Here is an 18,589-nt window from a genome sequence, read left to right as displayed (position 1 = left end):
CCAATGCCACTACCCTTTTATTTTACAAATGATCGCAATTTTCCTCGAGTCATTGCGCCGCATCGCAACCGTGTATATACAAAAAAGCCCTTATCAAATTTTACTTATCAAGAAAGATCCGTTTTTCGTAAGAAATTTATCATTTTATTATTATTGTTATTAGAGAGATATTTTTTCTCGTGTTCCATTTTTGAAATATTTAATCATCGTTGCTCGTATTCAATCGTGGGTTGTTATTGATCGGTAAGAATTTTGGAAAGATTTGCACCGGCACACCTCTAAACACTGGAAGCAGTTTGGTAGCCTAGGCGGTGTATTCGCGCGCGTGGCATGATACGCGATGATTAGGCGGCGAAACTCCATGGGCTATTTGTTAGTATAATAAGCCCGCCAACAGTGTGGCCAACCTAACCACTTGGCGGCACGCCACCCCGTTTTAGCGTAATTGTCCCAGATCGAGATTTACATACGCGAGCAGAGATTGGGAGGCGATCGAACGAGCAGGGGTTCGGATTCGAAGAAATCGTAAAAGGAAAAAAGGGCAGGAGAAATTTTTATTCCACCCTTCGAGAGGGTGGATACAGACGGGGGAAACTAACTGTGAACAATTTTTTTACCAAGCGTATCGAGGATCTAAAATAATTTGAAAGTAAATTTGAAAGGGAGGGGGAAAGGTCAATATAACTTTTGAAATTGTAGAAGTTGTAATTATCGATGAAAAGAAAAAAAAAATACAAGTTTTCTTAATTAACAAACTTCCACATTTACGTAACACGTGAAACTTCTCAGTGCAAATCTCGTAAATTCTTATAATTCCATCTTTTTATACATATCCAAATCATCCGGATGGAAAAATCACTCGCGACTCAACGTTTCCTTGATTAACAAACTTCCAACGTGAGATTCGTAATAATTAAACACTCGCGTCTTTTCCAACTTTAATTCCACCCTGAAAAAGTTCGAGAAAATTCCGTTCATCAAATTTCCATACCTTCGAACGATACCACGATATCTCTCTCTCCCTCTTTCTCCCCTAAACACACAACCGAAAAAGGAAATGCACAAGTCGCGTTAAAGATTAACCCCTCCCCCCCGTCCATTCTGTTCGCAGAACGAAGTGGAAGAGGCAAACGATCGTCGGGTTCGAGATAATGGCGGAGAACAATTTCGCGGTGGCGGCGTTCCAACAGTTGTACGGAAGCGGGGCAGCGGCTGTCCCGGCGCACCCCGCCGCTGGCCGATACTGGCCCTACCCGAGCGCGCACGCACTGCCCGCGAACGGCCTGTTTTACCAGCAAGCGTCAGCGGCCGTCACCTTGCAGAAGCCGCTTCCGTACAGGCTGTACCCACCCACGATGATCCTGGCCGGGCCGAGCAACCCCCTTGGATCGTTGACCGCCAGCTCCAGCCTGTCCAACCTGAGCAACTACTACAGGGACAGCCCGGAGATGGGCGAGGGGAGGGAGAGGGAGGGCAGGCAGCAGAGGGACAGGAGCAAGAGTCCCGTGCTGAGCGACAGGTCGCCGCTGATGAAGGAGGAGAGGCTTTACGCGGCGACGATGGTGCAGGCCGGGTCGAGCAACACGACCCTCGGCGGCACCCTCACAGCGAGCTCCAGCAGCCTGTCCAACCTGAGCGCGTACTACAGGGACAGCCCTGAGGATGGGCGGGAGGGGATGGGCAGGGGGTCGAGGCAGAGGGACAGGAGCAAGAGTCCTCCTGCCGGCTTGAGGGAAAGGTCCCCCATGTGCGTCAAGGACGAGAGGCTGTATCCCCCGTCCGCGATGCTCCAGCCGGGGCCGAGCAACAGCGTGGCAGCGCTGACAGGTTCCGGGATGCAGAATTTGGCCGGTTATTACAGGGACAGTCCGGACATGATCGAGGGAAGGGAGAGGGAACATTTGGGGAGAGGAGCGAGGCAGAGGGAGAGGAGCGCGAGCCGTTCCCCGAAGAGGGAGGACAGCCCTCAGAGTATAAGGGCGGACAGTGACGACGAGAGTATACACGATATCTAGGGTACGAACGAGGAGAGTGGAAGATGGAGGTAAAGGGTTGAGATCGAGCAAGGAGAAACTCGCTCTGGATGGGAGGAGATCCTTTCTTTTCTCTCTCTTTTTCAACGTGGAAAGTTGTGCGCGCTTGTGTGTGTGTGTGTGCGAGTGATATCTAGAAAAAAATGTTCGAGTCTTTCTATTATGTTGTTAGAGGCAGCCAACCGACGAGAAGAAGTCTTTATAAAGAAGACGCGCGGCGATTTTTGTAGCAATTACTCCGTTCTAACTAACCCAACTACTACCTTGCGTAACCGCCAACGGATGAATGTAATGGGAGGGGGGAAAAGGAAAAGCAAGAACAGGAAAAAAAGGAATTATTTCTCGTCGTCGATCGTCGAAAAAACTTTGGCGTGCGAAAGCTCGCGAAATTCCACGCCAAGTATCGAAAGCAAAAGAAGAAGAAGAAAGAAAGAACGGTCGATTTCGTGAGGTGGAACGGAGGAAGTGACATTGCACGGGACGTCCGGGATTTCCTAGATAATGAGAATGGGCGAAGAGGAAGCGTTATGTGGTTAACCAAAGTTTCGCGATTCGAACGATTTAGCGAGCCGAACGGTACGCTGAGACCAGTATTCATACTCCTAATAATCGTTATATACCGATCGAAAGAGATCGACGACGACTCGACAGGTTTGTGCGTGCGTGTGTGGATGTTTGTAACGTAAACGCCAAAAGGGAACGATCGACGAGTGGGTCGAGCGTCGTTGAACGACGCGAGTGAAAAAAGAAAGAAAGAAAGAAACGTTTTCCAAACGTTTTCTTTTGTAAATAAAAAAGAAAAAAAGGAAACTGTTCGTCCGGTGAAAAGAGGGAGGGAAGAGTTAGGAGGCCTCTCGAGAAGGAGTCGCGCCAGGGAACGAGGCGACCGCGCACGAATCTGCGATTAATACGACATTAGAGAGGGGACCTTTGCCTGGGGAAAGGGGGGAAGGGATACGAAATGACACGAAATTACACGCGGTCGAAAAGAGAGAAGCGTAGTTCTCGAAACTGGTATTTTTCTCCCCCATTTGGAGAAAGAGGAATATCGGGCTAATCGGTCGCGACTTGCCTCGATCCTTGCCTCAAAGACCTCGTAGAACATTATCTCGAGCGAGTAAAACTCGAAGGGAGCTGATCCGAATGCAACGTTCGCGAAACTTTTAAATAACGGAGAGTATTTGGAGAAATTGGCGGGAATTTCGAACGTTGCGTTCGGAGCGACAGTTTTTCGCCTCGAATGGGTATCACTTATACGAAATAAATTGTAAATAGAACTATAGGATTCGATTGGCGCGGCGTCGATTTCCATTCCATTTCGGCAGACGAATGTTGTAAATAGCTACGTTTCAGGACGAGATGGCGTATCGGTAAGGTTGAACAGGTTGGTCGATACTCCGCCAACCGTGATAACGAGATATTCCAGAAGTATTTTTCAGATTTCAGTATACGTAGAAGGCGTGGAAACGCGTGGACAACGTGTTTGAATCGTCGAAGCTTTAGATAGACACGTTTTTAAAAATGAATAACTTAATCGTCGAACTCGACTTATAGATATCCAAATTCGATACATATTTCCAAAGTTCGACGCTCCACAACACGATTGTCGCGTTGTTCACCGAAATGATGAAATACCAGTATTACGAATACATAAAATTAGGCTGTACGACGAAAAGAATAAAGGTGTAAACGACGTGTAAAGGGATTGGAGGAACGACGACGTTGTTGTGTAAAAACCGTCGGGACGCATCAGAATCGGTGGGTCTCACGGTATCGTGCGACTTAACGTTAAGTAATGCAGCAAGAAGTATACATAGTAATAAAAATCATGCTTTGTAAAATAATGTCTGTATAGCGAGAATTATTATATGGAAAATATATTATACTAAATTTAACGCTCAGCCTCTCTCATTCTATTTTTCTTTTATTATTCTTCTGTTTCTTTATTCTCTGTCTTAACGAATATCCCTTTCTATCTCTTTCTGGCAACACAGGCTCGTTAACGTTGTATTAGATATTATCATTAGAGAGCAGAAACGTATTATTATCGTTACACATTTTGATATAAAAAAGAAAGACGCTTTCGAGATTCGAAAATCATCGTTATTTTTTTTATAATCCAAAGATGGCGGGGTGTAGAGCTTAATCGAATTCTCGAATTAACACTTTCTTCTTCTTCTTCCTCTTCTTCTTCCTCCTCTTCTTCTTCTTCTTCTTAATTCGCGAAATTAACGACGAGCCGGAAGCAGATCGTAGATTAAAGTTACTACAACTCGGTCGTTAGGTGAAAATGAAAGGAAGAAGAGGCGTGTTTTCTTCGCAGTGTTTCCTCGGAGGGGAAAAAATTTGCAACTATTAAAAGGCAAGCCTCGTTTAGCTATCGATTCTTTCCCCCTGGCCACCGAATTGACCTTTCAAGGGCCCTTCAAGCCCTTCTTTCCAATGTTTTTCACGCGACGATGCATATTTCAAGAGACTCGCGATCAGGTTAATGCCTGAACACACACAGAGATCGCGTACTATTCGCTCATTTGCATTCCCATTTGCATACGCACACGTATGTTAAACCGTTTGATCGCGTTTTGCGTCTTCCAAGCAAACGATCCAAAAACGCTACGCTTAATCGTGATAATCGAATAACGTAAGCCAAACTGTTTCGAATTGTTTACCAATGGCAAGTACAGAAAATATAGATAGAATTTTCTCAGATTTGTCTTAATTTTTCCAGTTATTCACATTGTTAATTTGTATCGCGAATTTCTTATTTCTCTTTGTAATCGAACGATCTTTAGAATATATCGACGAAAAATTTTATAAACTTCGAGTTTTATTCGAGCATCGTATATATACGTAAATACTTTACACGGTATTATATTTTATGAATTATTTTCCACAATTTTTGAACCTCGATTCAAATGGATATCGTACAGATATTCCAAAAATGAGTACACAGTAGATATGCACTAATTCGGATTAAAACGCAGTGAGTATATTGATCTCGCCTATTCGACAGTTTAGCTTACGATAAACAGACTGCGAATTTTCATGCAAATTTTTAATTGAACGTGACTAGAGAAATGGAAATTTTATTTCACCATTTAAATGTCACAATATCGAAACAGTCGTATAACTTCGACCATAACGAAGCAAGATATTCATCCCCGAATAAACCCTAAACTTATCCAATGAATTGATTAAAATTAACGAGTAACAAGCGATCATCGATTACCTCCTCCCCTTATACCGCAAGACGAAACAATCGAGCAATATCGAAGTTTTGTTCCCGAAAGAATCGCAAAAGCGTAAAGCGTAAAACAATTATTATTTTAGTATGAGAGAGAGAGAGAAAGGGGTGACCGTCTCCGTGTTTTCGGGGCCCGGTGTGTAATTTGCCAGGGCCTTACGAGCCGTCGAAGGCGAAACCCGGGAAGCGTGACAGCGTGGCCGAGGCTTTAATCGCGTTTGCTTATTTCCGGTGTTGGTCAGCCGACGCTGCAATTATGTAGGAGCGAGGCTCGAGCGCTAACTGCTGCACAAGGGCTTATTTTATTCCTATTAGGGTAAAACGGGTAGCAGCGAGGAGGAGGAGGACGCGCGCTCGTTGTATCCTCAATTACGTGAAATTAATTTCGACCCCATTAGCGGTGGCCCAACGATTTTTCTCGACGACTCTCCCCCCTCGCCTCGATACACGAAGGAAAAACTCTCGAGCTTTGCGCGTGTATTGTAATTACGATGTTGAAGCGGGAAACGGCCGATGATATTTCAGATTATTGTTTGAGATTTCGTTGTTGGAATTGAATTTTTAATCCGTATTAAATCGAATTTACATCCTCTGAAATTTCCCTCCGGAGAAATTATTATTTTAAACTTCTTACGATGATTTTGCAACGAGGAATCTTAATAAATCTTAAACACATTCTTTCGGTGAAAGGAATCTTGATAAAGGAAAGTGAGATGTTCACTTTTTTTTTATTTTTTATCCTTTTACAATATTTTCCTTCGCATCGATGCAAGGATGATAAATCTAGAATATTATCCTCGGTGAAAGCAATTATTTCTCATCCAAGTTGGAAGAATTTTTAATTTCTCGATCGACGAACAGCGAAGATAGACAAAATTTAGTCACGCGGAAACGGTACAATCTCGAATCGAAGAATTCGAAAAACGCACGATGAAAAGGAGAAAATTATTATCATAAAAGGTTCATTGATTATTTATCCTCGAAATTGAAATAATCAATATCAATCATCTGCTTACTTTCTTATTTATATTTGATAAACAGGAAGTCGCATCGAAGATTCAGCCATTAGATAGAGCGTTAACCGATCCATCGGTGAAAGGACGCATGCGAGGAAAAGCAAAATATTTATTCTTCCTTTTCTTTTCTTTCCTTTTTTCTTTCTTTTTCTTTTTTTATAATACTTTCTATAGAAGAAAGGTTCGTGTCGGTGGAACGAGCGTCACTTCCGTGGGACAGGGGGCATGAATGCAACGTTGTTAAATATCGCGCACCGAACGTGTGCCTCGTAAAATGTTTTAAGAAACCAGTGCGCGCGCGGTTTGCATAATTGCAGACCGTGGCCGAGAACGGATGCGCTTATTAGCTGAAAGCTGGTAGGAAATCACAGTTTCATTTTTTCGCGCGGTAGTTGGTTTCCCGAAGGTACACCGCCCCAATGGAAACCGAAGAAGAAGAAGAAGAAGAGGAAGAGAAGGAGGAGGAGGAAGAAGGGACTGGCGAGAGAGGATGTGGTTAACCCACGGTCAAATCGAGCTTTTGCCGGGCTTCTGCATCCTGAAACGGGCGACAAAAGAGAATCACCGGAACAAAAGTACGCGAGTATACTCTGCCCCCGCATCCTGTCCGCTTTTGCCCCGACTTTTCGATCGAAACGAGGCATGATCTGTGCGTAAAAGCCGCATTCTGTTTTTTTATTGGCAGATGTGGCGCAGATTTTTATGGATTTTATAAATATTCAAAGATGCAGAGAGAGAGAAGAATATTGTTATTACAAAATAATACTTTTTGCTATATCACATTACGTGATTAGCCAAGACTAATGCAGCGAGTGTAAGTATATACATCATATATATATGCACGTACGAAAGAAAATTTAATTATATTTTATTATTAGCAATAATGCGGGTATAAAGTACATATATAAAATAATTAACTTTATAGACTTAGACTTTTTTTTCTCTCATTTACATACAATCCTTAGGAATTATGCAAATGAGAAAGAGAATTATTGCGGTATACATATTTGTTAGATCATGAGTATTTATAAACAGTTTTTTTTTCGATTAATTAAAGAACAAATAGATTAACTTTTAAATCTTGTGTATAAATAATTTAAGGAAATATATACGTATATGTATATAGTGAAACTTCACGAGTATTTTTATTAGAACATCAAACGGACAATCTTCGAATATATCTAGCACGAATGCAATATATGGAAATTGATTATAAGAAAGAAAAAGAAAACATTGTAATCTATTATAACGTATAAATGAGTCTGATACATACGTTAATTGCGTGTGCATGACGCTTATCGAAATCCCAATTTAAAATACATACTTTTTTCCACATCGAAACCGGTGTTGCTACTCAACTGAAATTACAGTTTATCCCGTCGTTAAATTGAACGAAATAAAGAAATAAAGAATTAAGGGCCGGCGTCGGGCCAAGATCAATCGATTATCGGTCCCGCTATCTTAGAAATACAATGTACTTGGTTTTACCAAGAGCCGACGCCTACTTAATATTAATAACGCGTCCCTTGGAACACAAGGTAAGAGAGAAGCGAGAAGCAATTAACCGGTGGGCATTTAATAAAATGCAAATAACCGGTCGAGGCGATCGATTATCACGGATAGCGGTAAATAAAGCTATTTTCGCGACGTCGCGGATCGAGACGACAGAGTTCCATCTTCTTGTATTACGCGAGGAACAAGGAAAAAAAGAGAAAAAGAAAAAAGAAAAATACAAAAATACGAAGGATTGGGAGGAAAAAGAGAAGAGAGAGAGAGAGAGAGAAAGAGAGAAAGAAAAAAAAGAGAAAAAGGTGGATCGAGGTAACAGCGTATAATGTGTCCAAAAGGCACCTGCCTCTTTCGAGTTTACTATCTTCCCATCGAACGGTCTCGAGAAAAGGAGCTAGACTCGAGTTAGCCGATCTTATCTGGTTTCGAGACCAGCGAACCACTTATATCGTTAATTGCTCCCACTTCCGGTCCCCCCCTCCCCTCTCCCTGTTCTACCACCTTCCGCCTCGCCTTCTCCCTCTATCTCGCTTCCACTTGGTTCGTTTTATCTGTCCGATGCACGCGCTTGCGCGTTTAAGAGCACGCATTATGGTTAAACTTCGGAAAGAGGCGAGCACACGGAAGCTTGTATGCCCTTTTAAGCGGCCTCGCGTAAAATGGACGTTCGACTGTATGGTGTACAATGCGCTTAATCGCCTCGCACGAATATTATTTATCGCATTTTACTCGGTGGAAATCGATATAATTGGGGGGTACTTAAACAGGGAAATCGGCCAACATTGTTGGCATGTAAATTGGCAGTACACGATGTTACCTCCTGGAATGGAGGTTATATGTGTATGTATATATATATGTTAGCGTAATTAATTGAAGAATATCCAATGAACTCCTTTTACGCGGTCTCGGGACGAGCTCGAGTGTAAAATCAGTATGGAGCGATGACGATTAACCTTAATTTATGCCGGATTTTACGAGGGTACGTTAAACAGTTAACAAATTGGCAGGAAAGTTTTCGTTATTTCGCAGATCTTGCAGCTCTTTTCGCCGGTGTAACGAGTATTCTACAGCGAGCTGTAATGATTGCTGAAGAATAGGCAAAGGAAGAAGCAAAAGTTGTATATTAACGTACCAGCATATCAGACCTGTCTAATTTTTCTTAAATATTCATAATTTACGTACAACGAGAAATGTTTTGTTTTTTGCTTCATATATTTCGCGTTTGTAATAATAAATGGTATTTATATTTATCGATGATGAAGATATATTAATAAGGTATCATTTGAGGAGATCCGTTTTAAATAAATAATAATTTGTATCAAATAGGAAAAACGACAAAATATTTTAAACGTTTGCATTACTTATTTACGTATTGTTTTTCGATAAAAATATTATGACAAAACTAGCATAGAAAGATGCTAATTTCTTTTTAACATTTGAATAAAAAAAAAAAAAAGAATTCAATTGGTAATGATAAAAGGTGAGAAGAAACAACGCGATTAGCCACGATTCGCGTCGTATAATTAGTCGCCAAAATGTCGAATGCCGGCATTCTTCTGATGGCAAATGTGTTAACGATCTTCTCTCAACGTCACGGAGATTCGTCGAACGAGATTAAGACGAAACCAGTTGGTCGAGTCAACGTGACAGGAGTGAGCCAACCGGTGGACGAGAAAAAACCGAGGGGATCACGGGAGAAGCGTAATCGCACGGTTGCAAACCGCTTACTCGCGTAAACGCGCGTGTGTTCGAAAAAAAAAAATCATTCTGGCTCTCACCTCCTATTTCCAACGTGTACGCGAAAATTGAGCGTAATGTCGAACACGAATTGCCGGTAAATTGGCCTCGAACCGGACATCCCTTTCAAACGAAAATTCGTCGCCGAATATTCCTCCACTTTGTAACTATTTGCGGTTATATCAAAATAATATCGTGACATTCGTATCTTTCTATTAAATTATCCGAAACAGTTTTAATCGTTTGATTTATTTCGGATGATTATAAATGAAAAATTCTGATCGGATGATATAGTAAATTTCTCACTCAAGAAAAACGTCTATAATTCATCATTAAAGACGTACGATAAATTATGACACATATAACACACACACACATATATATATACATGCAGATATGGAAAGAAAGAGAGAGATTAAAAACCGTGGAATCGCGATGTTTATCGTTTAATCGAATCCTTTAATTATGCACCAGTTTCAGAAAGGATACATGGCGCGTGCAGGTGTACGAGGAGTGAAAACGATATAATCAATGGTAGCTTGTCATTATTGAGTATCATATATTATCGATGTTCATCAATACGCCAGACGAGCGAGATTTGTCGCTTGCATCGTTACCCATCCGATGACAAATCATCGTCCAGTATCCGCGACGAATTCAACGCAATACTCTAATGTTATTCTGGTTATCTTCGTTAATCCTATAAAGAAAAATTTAATATCTAACAAATGAAAATAAGAAACAAGAATATATTTCTAAAAGGAATTAATCTTTTTTTCTCTTTAACGATATCTAATTAATAATACTTAAGTAAATATGCAATATTTATAATACATATAATATAACTAGCCATGGTATTAAAAAGTGTTTTCTTCTATTTATATACATCAGCGACGAAAACATCATTTAACCTAAAAATGAACTTCAGCGACCAACCTGCCTGAATATACGCAATACCTAATATATATATACGCACAATATACTGTAACAATATCTAAGCTAATTTTACGAATTTTAAACATTTATAACAGTTTATTAAATTTTTTCAACGTAAACTAAACTTCTGAATCCATATAACTTGATTCCTATTCCTATTCCTATTCCTATTCCTATACTATTCGTATACCTACGTGTTTAACCTATTTCCATAACCTATACATTTTAATCTATTCCTATAAATTATATTATACTTATTTTATATCTCTTACCATATTACTTACACAATCTTTGGATTTCACGTTGAATACAATGTTGTTTCTTATCACGTGTATCGCACAGAGCAAAATAAGAAACAGAAAAAAGTAATTCATTCACCACTTTTGAAATAATCTAAACGTAGCCTCGTGTTTCTTCGAGCAGTCACTCACAACGTTCTATCTGATGCGGCCATATTAAGGTAATGAATTATCGTTGTCCAATCTTGATAACCGTCCAGTGTTTAACCAATATTTTTCTCGCGTAACCCTCACACAATTTGCATGTGCACAAGAACACGTACCCATGCAAATAGCCGCCACATTGGCTAAACGAAATAGACGCATCACCTTGTATGCGAGAAGATAAAGAGGGCGCGGTAGGTTTGAACACATGGCCTGACCTCGCGCGGGAAATTTAAATATTATAATTAAGAGGAAGCTCTCCACGCTTGTAATCGAGACTCATAAGCCCAAGCTTCTTTCGATTATCGTTTCGGTGGGCGAGTTTCGAGCATATGGTTGGACAATTACCACGCAAACTCTGAAAACATGCTGGGACACGCCATTCCCATCTTATCTTTCTTCTCGATCCCGACCATTTTTGGGCCCGTCCCATCTCGTCCGTTGAAATTCTCCAAGATATAACACGTTCCTTGTAACGTATTTTTCGAATCAACGCCGCCCGTGACGGAAAAAAATATTGTTTTACAGAATTCTCTCGGTCAAAGCGTTTTCTCGTGTCGAGACTAATTGTTCCGTGGGATTCGATCGAACGGATAAAGATGGGATTTTTGTAGTCGAGTGTCAAACGAATACATCAGAGATATTTATATAGATACAATACTGTTTTCTCTAAATAAACGATTTTTAAATATTGTATTTTGTGCCTAACAAGTAAGTACATGTTTAGAAATAATCTAAAATGTACTAACTACGTTTGATATAAATAAAACTTAATCTTTAGAATCTCTAAAACTGTTCCACGAATATATCCTGAATATATATTAAAATCACACTTTCAAAATAAATTTACTCATGGAATAACTTAATCGGCAACGAAATAAGCACCAAGTCCAAACATCCTCTGATGCCTTACAAAAGAAAAACCTCATTTGCATACTCTTACTCTCTGGACGACAAACTTATATATCTTACGACTTACTTAACTACTCCTCTAATACAAAATCCCTTGAAAACGACATTAGGAAATCGGCGTAGGGATTACAAACACACATCCAAAGAAATTCCACGCGATAACTTCGATTCCAGATTATGGGGTTGAGTAATGTCCCCGGCAACCGTTCGGCAGTCAGCACCAAGACAGAATCATTACTTAACCCGATACAGAGAGCGCGCGGTGGGTAGAAACTATAAGTACACAGTGGATGGGCACAGTTTACGTGCGTAAACCCGAGGTCTCCAGCGGCGGTAAATTGATAAAGTGGGTGACAAGTCGTTAAATCACTGGCAGGTACGGTCATCGAGATGCGATTGCATGTGCAGTCGCACTCTCGCGTGTGCGCGAGAGCGGTTGCTAGCGGAAAGGGGGCGAGAGGGGGGGCGAAAGAGAGAGGGAGGAGGAGAGCGCGAGGGAGAGAGAGGGGAAGAGTGGACACGGTAGCGGCGGAGTGGGGAGAGGAGGAAGCGGGAATCAGATTTAGCAATCGACGATATATTTCAACTATCAACATTTTTGTAACTTATCGTTTTAGCGCGGTGGGAACATTTGCATACGCGTTTCGTAAATCATTTATAAAATACGCGGCCGGGAATTTACGACTTTCTCTCGCGACTGCTTTATGAACGTTGTTGTTTCTTTTTTTTTCTTTTTTTTTTTAATTTCTGAGGAACAAATTCACTTCGTTAAGGTGGGATTTCGCGTGTAATACGCGAGCAAAAGGTGTATATACGGTTTGGCGTCTAATCGTAACATCTGTGCATCCGGATAAGATCTTTTGGGTAAGTGTGAGATATCGATCGTTCTTCCTGTTGTTTATTATACGAACAGACATCTTTCATCGAGCGAAAAGATATCGTAATAGAAGCAAGTTTTCGAATTTACTTCTATTAGAAAAAGAAAATAAGGAAATGGTTTCAATTTTAATTCGACTAAATTTTGTTTTGAAGTGAAAGCAGCGATTGGAAATCGTTACTAAAAACGCAAAAAATGCTTGCCCCATCTTCATATATTTATGGAAATTAGTCGGAAATATATGCGGAATTTCGTTCATTAGCGTTTATTTGAGACGAAGCGAGGAGTCAGAATCCAGCGTGGGTCGTCGTTTCAGGAAATTTCGTTGCCTTGAGAAGTGGCGGCGAGCTCGATAAATCCACGGCATGAAAGGGGAAAGTGTGGCGGCAGGTGGAATTCAGTGAGAACCGCTTGTGAACACGGATTGTTTACCTGGCTGCCTTCCTGCGGATGTCGCGATTGGTGTAAGTCTAAATCACTGCCCATATTTTCAGCCCCCTTATGCGTGTCGTATGATGACGCTTATATACATGCGCTTTCTCTTCCCTCCTCCACTAACACCTTCTTCCGCCAACACCTTCGCTTTCAACCGAATTTTAAACGAACATACATCGTAGAACGAATCGTTGCTCGAATCGTTCGAACGTCCCACTTTTTTCTCCCTTTTTTTCACCTTTGTGTATATTTTCTCCTCAAGGTTCCTCTCGAGAGCCAAGGTTTCTTTCCTTTTCATCTGTCTCCCCCCCCCCCTCTCTCACTCTCCTTCTCCCTCTTTTTCTTTTTTTTCCCGGGAAAAGATTACTCGCGGAGCAATTCCACACGGGGGCATTTGAAGAAATTAGCAGGTGTGTCGCTTAAAAAGCCCGGCACAGCTGCCCTGGAACGTAGCTAATTTTTTTCCCTACCTACATTCTCCGTCGAAACGCAAGATGGAAACGGATTCCTTTCCTTTCAAATTAACGAACAATTACTATCATCTTAAGAGATGACTCGGCAAACGGATTCAAGATCGGTGATATTATCCACCGAAACGGCTTCTGGGGAACCGACGGTGAAAGAGAAGACAGAGGGAGAATTTCTAATTTCTAATTTCTTCTCTTTTTTTTACCGTTCGAGATTCTTGAAGAGCGATAAAACACCGTATAAATCTTGGATCATAAACTTTGATATTAAACTATTACTCAATTTTATCTGGATACATGTTGGTCGTCGGATCGAGATGAAATCGATTTTGTCGAAAAAGAAAATTGATTCGTTGCTCGTTGATAAGCGAGGATGAAACGAAAGGATGTTGAGAGCGGTTGGGATCGGTTCTGGGAAGCGGTTTCTGGGAAATCGAAAGGCGAAGGTTCAAAAGTCGGGCGCACGATGATGGATGAAGAATCATTTAGAGAAGAAGCAGCAAGGTCTTGCGGGGAGGACTATTAATTACGACAAAAGGGGCCGCGGTTTGGCATCGAGTATATAAGCGGCGGGACCTGAAAAGGGCGAACGATTAGTTACTTTAACCAAATTATCTCGCGGACAATGGGGCCAACAGGTGAGAAGTCTTCTTTTGCTTCGTGTTTCCATTCCGGAAGATCGTTGGCCCCGGCTATAAGCGTGATTGGAAAACGCATTAGATCGAGAATACTTCAACCTTTCTTTTCATCCTCGACAAATCTAAACCTCTAAAATCTTCCTGTAAATCTTCTTTCCTATATTTTTCGATACGAAATAAAATTGGAAGTGAGCGTTAAAAAAAAATTCCATAGGAAAATGATGGGAGTAAAGTGCATCCTCGTTGCATGAAAATCGGTAGTCAAATCGAGGGAGCAGTTTTGAAGAGAAGTCGACGCGTTATCCAATATGTAAGATGTCGTGGCATCGAGTCGTTTCAAGTCGTGCTCGTTTCCCATTGTGCCTCCGAGTGGACAGGATGATCGTCGCTCATTTGTTTCCTGGCGGGTGAGGCGTCGTCGGGAGGAGCAGCAACGAGCAGAAGCAACAACAACGAGAACGGGAACGACGATGACAGGAAGACGGCAGACAAGGCTGGCTGTAATTTCATACGTCAGCGCCGAATATTAATTCGAATTCCTCCCTTAGACCGCGCCAACGAATCGAGGGGGCAAGCGGAAGAGGAGGGGGCGGAGGGGGAGGCGGTTTTTGTCCGGTAAATGAAATATCTTCGGTAGCTGGGCGTCCCGGGGCGATCGAGTTCGGCTTTTGTACCCGCTGTTGGATTCTTCGGGGACTCCCCGTAGAGGATAAGTGGAATCATTTCAACGAGGATCGAGGCCCTCGACTATCCCCGAACTACCGAACTACCGTCTCTAATACACGCCTCTCTTTCGTCGCTCGCGTTGATCTATCTCGAAAATTGGATCATTTTTAGTCCATACTCTCGTCTCTCTTTGGATGGAAATCGAGAGTGGTATTAATTTTCGTTCGATATAATAATCCGATGTAAATTCGATTTAATTAAAACGACAGCCTCTCCCCTCCTCCTCCCTTTATCCCCTCGGATCAAGATGTCATCTGACGATCGCGATCTCTCTCCTGCCTCCGTTTGAAAAATCGTGTCGCCCTCGAATTCAATTCGAAGCTTATCGGTGGACAGCGAATACACCGCGATAACGAGGCGAAATGGAAGAGGGGAGGGAGAGCCGCAGCTGTCTCCTGTTCCCTCCTCCCTTCCTCCTCCCGAGGAGGAGGCGTTTCACGCACTCGAGAGAGGAGTCTTTCAAGTTCGTACGGACGGTCGTTAGAAACCGAGATCGCGGCAGATATCAGGAAAGAAACGTGGCCGTGCGTACGTACACCGCCAAAAGAGAGGGCGAGAGAGATAATTAAGGCGGTCCCGTGGTAAATACTTTCCCGTCCGTGTGCAACGGTGTAAGGCTCTCTTATATATAGCGTATCGAGAGCGGTACGTATCCCGTGACACATATTGATGATGGTAGCACTGCCATCTTTTAACTACTGCTCCCCTCCTCCTCTCGTTTCTCTCCCCTTTCCTCCGCCGGATACGTATTTTCGAGAACGACGAGGATGATGATAATAATAATAATAAAAAAGAAGAGGGAGGGAGGAGGATCGAAGAAATCGTAGAATGAACGAGGACTCGCGAGGATTCGAATTTTCTCTGGAGAGAGAGAGAGAGAGAAAATTGTTTATTCTATGACAGGACGTCACTCCCTATTTGTCCCTGTTGAGGCGAGCAAGGCGAAGAAATAAAGTTTAATAGAAATCTGCATAGGAGAAACATCAGAACGATCGTAAAAAATATGATTAATTGGAGAAATAATAGTGGCACGCCGTTGTACGTTAAATGCTGCATCGTTATATAATACGCGTATATATATATATATGTGTATGTATATGTATAGAGATAAGCGTATAACATGATGACACGTATTGATGATGGCCAGCAGCTAGCGTCCTTCCTTCGCTCAAAGCGGTTCCAGTGCCAAGGGAGATTCTCGTCGAAGGAACAACACGATACCGTTGGATGGGAGGAGACGGTACTAAGAAGACAATTTGGCAGCGTGCCGGTTGTTAATTTTAATTACAAAAATAACAGGGCAAAAACTTTCGCGCCCCGATCCAATTCCTGGAGTCGAGAAGCTCTTATAAACGAGCAACCCTCCCCCTGTGAATTACGAATTTTCCCGGAGTTGCATCGAGAGCCCCTGCCAGCTCTTAAAGCCAAATGTTTTGCGAACTATTAGCACATTTGCCGCGATTTTCTCCTTTTTTTCCCCCCGTTATTCTTTCACCCTCACCAACTTCTTTGATTCTCCTTCATTTTTTTATTTTATTCAAAATATTTAATAATATTTTATAATCTTATTCCACGAAATCATTTCTCGAAATTAATCTTAACGAATTGTATATCACAACAACGATTCTCCTTTGCGCAGAATTCGTTTGAAATTAAATCGCGATCGTTTTAAAGCGTGAGAAATTTCGAGGTTATGGTTCATTGGACGGCGATCGTCGCGCCATCTGTGGAGAATCTCTCCTCTCCCCTCCCTTCGCGCCATTAGCAAAAGAAATTATTTTCTTCGAAAAGTATCGGCTTGCTCTTGTCCCCGATGTTAACGCGTAAGGTTGATCCTTTGAAGGATCCTCCGACGGGTTTTCAGGCAAGTTAAAGGACGCTCGCAAGCTGCACAAGACCGCCGAGGAATAATTTGTCAAACTTGTCACCGAGACAAGCGGCGCGACCATGGTTTCGCCTAATGAAGCGTCACGAAATTCCTCTGCGAAACACATTGACGATTTATCCGGCCCATTGCACCCGACTAGCGCGTTATGGGAACGGTCTTATTTCACGGGGCATTATGACAATTCTTCCCTCTCCGTTCCGCCGTTCCCTTTTTGCACAAATTTTCGCGCAACTCGAATCACACCGATTCTCCATATCACGTACCAACGCGCTTATATACGATGGATTTAAAACGCCGATTATAAAAATTTCTAACAACTCAATTTCTTAACGTTTTGAGAAGAACGATTTGTCGATTTCTCTAAAACTTTGTAATAAAAACTTGCGAGACGAGGATTTAACTCTGGTCTTTTAAAATCAATATAATTGATAAAAGTTTTAATTTTATTTTCTAGTTCTCGCTCGAGGTTTTTTGAAATTCTCACGTTACGAAACATGTGGATACGGACAAATGAAATAGATACGTTATATCTTTTTTTTTTTTTTTTTTTTACGAGCGAATAAAAATGCATGAGGACGTTGTAACGAGCTCTGCTTCTCAAGAACGCATCTTCTCGGGCTATTAAATTAATTACTGTCGTGTTCTAAAGGGAAACGATGTTCCACTTAGCGTACCGCTGATCGCTTCTTTCCGTGGATTTTTAATTAACAAACGCTGAATTATGCACCGCCTTAACGCACGAGGTGCAGTTAGAAATTAATGGCGGCCTACGTTAATTCGCTAAGTCAATAGTGTGAATTTCCGAGCGCATAAGGACAGTAAGATAACCGATGTTCAGGCTTAATTGAATTAATGGCCGCGATTAATTAGAACTCATTTCGTGAGCAGATACGAGGAACGATCTTCGTTCCTCGACGTCGATCGAAAATCTTTCATCCTATTTTTCTTTTCTTACTCATTAATACCGAACTCGCGTCTTTTTAAATTACATTTATCATTCAACGAGGCGGCATAACTCGTTTATACACGATTTTCTCTAGGGAGAAATTATCGAGTTTCAAACTAAAATCAAAATTTCAAAATATTACCAATTCCCTGCTAGAACATCGATGATGTTTTGCCATCGGCTGTACTGGATGAATAAATGAAGAAAAAAAAGACAAGTACTTTTAAAGGCAGTCATCAAATAAATAACGAACGCGTAAAACGTAGGAAAGAAGCGGGGCCAGTGATGCAATGCTAAACCGCCGCGATGGTTTGCGACGCGACCCAACAAAGACGCCATTCCTTGTCGATGCTCGTTTAACAAGCAAGCCAAAGCAGCTGGGCCTAAGTGAAATTAATTGACTCCGATAAGTTGGCATACAGATAGCGGGCCGTGAAGGCGAGTAGCACGGGCCACCGCCCGCGTACGGTGCGGCTCGTTCTCGCGTGCGTTACACGCGTGTGCGTGCGCGGGGAACAACACCGTGCGAGTATGGTATGGGTGCACTATCCTGGTCGCCTGCATAAAAGGCCAGGTCTGCACATTGCCTTTATGATGCAAAGAAGGCCAGCATTAGCCGCTAACAATGGCTCGACCATCGTGCTCCTCTCCTCAACCCCTTCGGCGCCCCCGCGGCTCTTACGGTATTTTTTTTACTTTTCCCTTCTCCCTCTCTCTCCCGTTTCTCCTCTGGTAACAGGCTTGTTAAAGTAATAACTCTAATTACACACCTTCCTACGAAA

At 42.0% G+C, this 18,589-nt stretch overlaps 1 protein-coding gene and 1 long non-coding RNA gene across 2 annotated transcripts in view; one reads left to right on the top strand and one right to left on the bottom strand.

The window, feature by feature from the left end:
* LOC107992539 (homeobox protein B-H2) overlaps positions 1-3,928 on the top strand; it is a 28,313-nt gene extending 24,385 nt beyond the window's left edge. Inside the window, exon 3 of the mRNA XM_017048473.3 lies at positions 1,112-3,928. Coding sequence (XP_016903962.1) covers positions 1,112-2,015 — 904 coding nt within the window. The 3' untranslated portion in view covers positions 2,016-3,928. The remainder of the gene's footprint in view (positions 1-1,111) is intronic.
* A 6,049-nt stretch (positions 3,929-9,977) lies between these two features.
* On the bottom strand, positions 9,978-11,732 carry LOC133665863 (uncharacterized). Its single transcript, XR_009829291.1, has 2 exons — positions 10,760-11,732; positions 9,978-10,239 (listed from the first exon to the last, which is right to left on the bottom strand). It is a non-coding gene; the product is annotated as an uncharacterized LOC133665863 (long non-coding RNA).
* Positions 11,733-18,589: the final 6,857 nt, after the last annotated feature.

Source organism: Apis cerana, linkage group LG3 (assembly GCF_029169275.1).
Source record: "Apis cerana isolate GH-2021 linkage group LG3, AcerK_1.0, whole genome shotgun sequence".
Lineage (NCBI taxonomy): Eukaryota > Metazoa > Arthropoda > Insecta > Hymenoptera > Apidae > Apis > Apis cerana.
The sequence above is the reverse complement of the archived record's forward strand: the minus strand, read 5'-3'. Positions and strand labels throughout refer to the sequence as shown.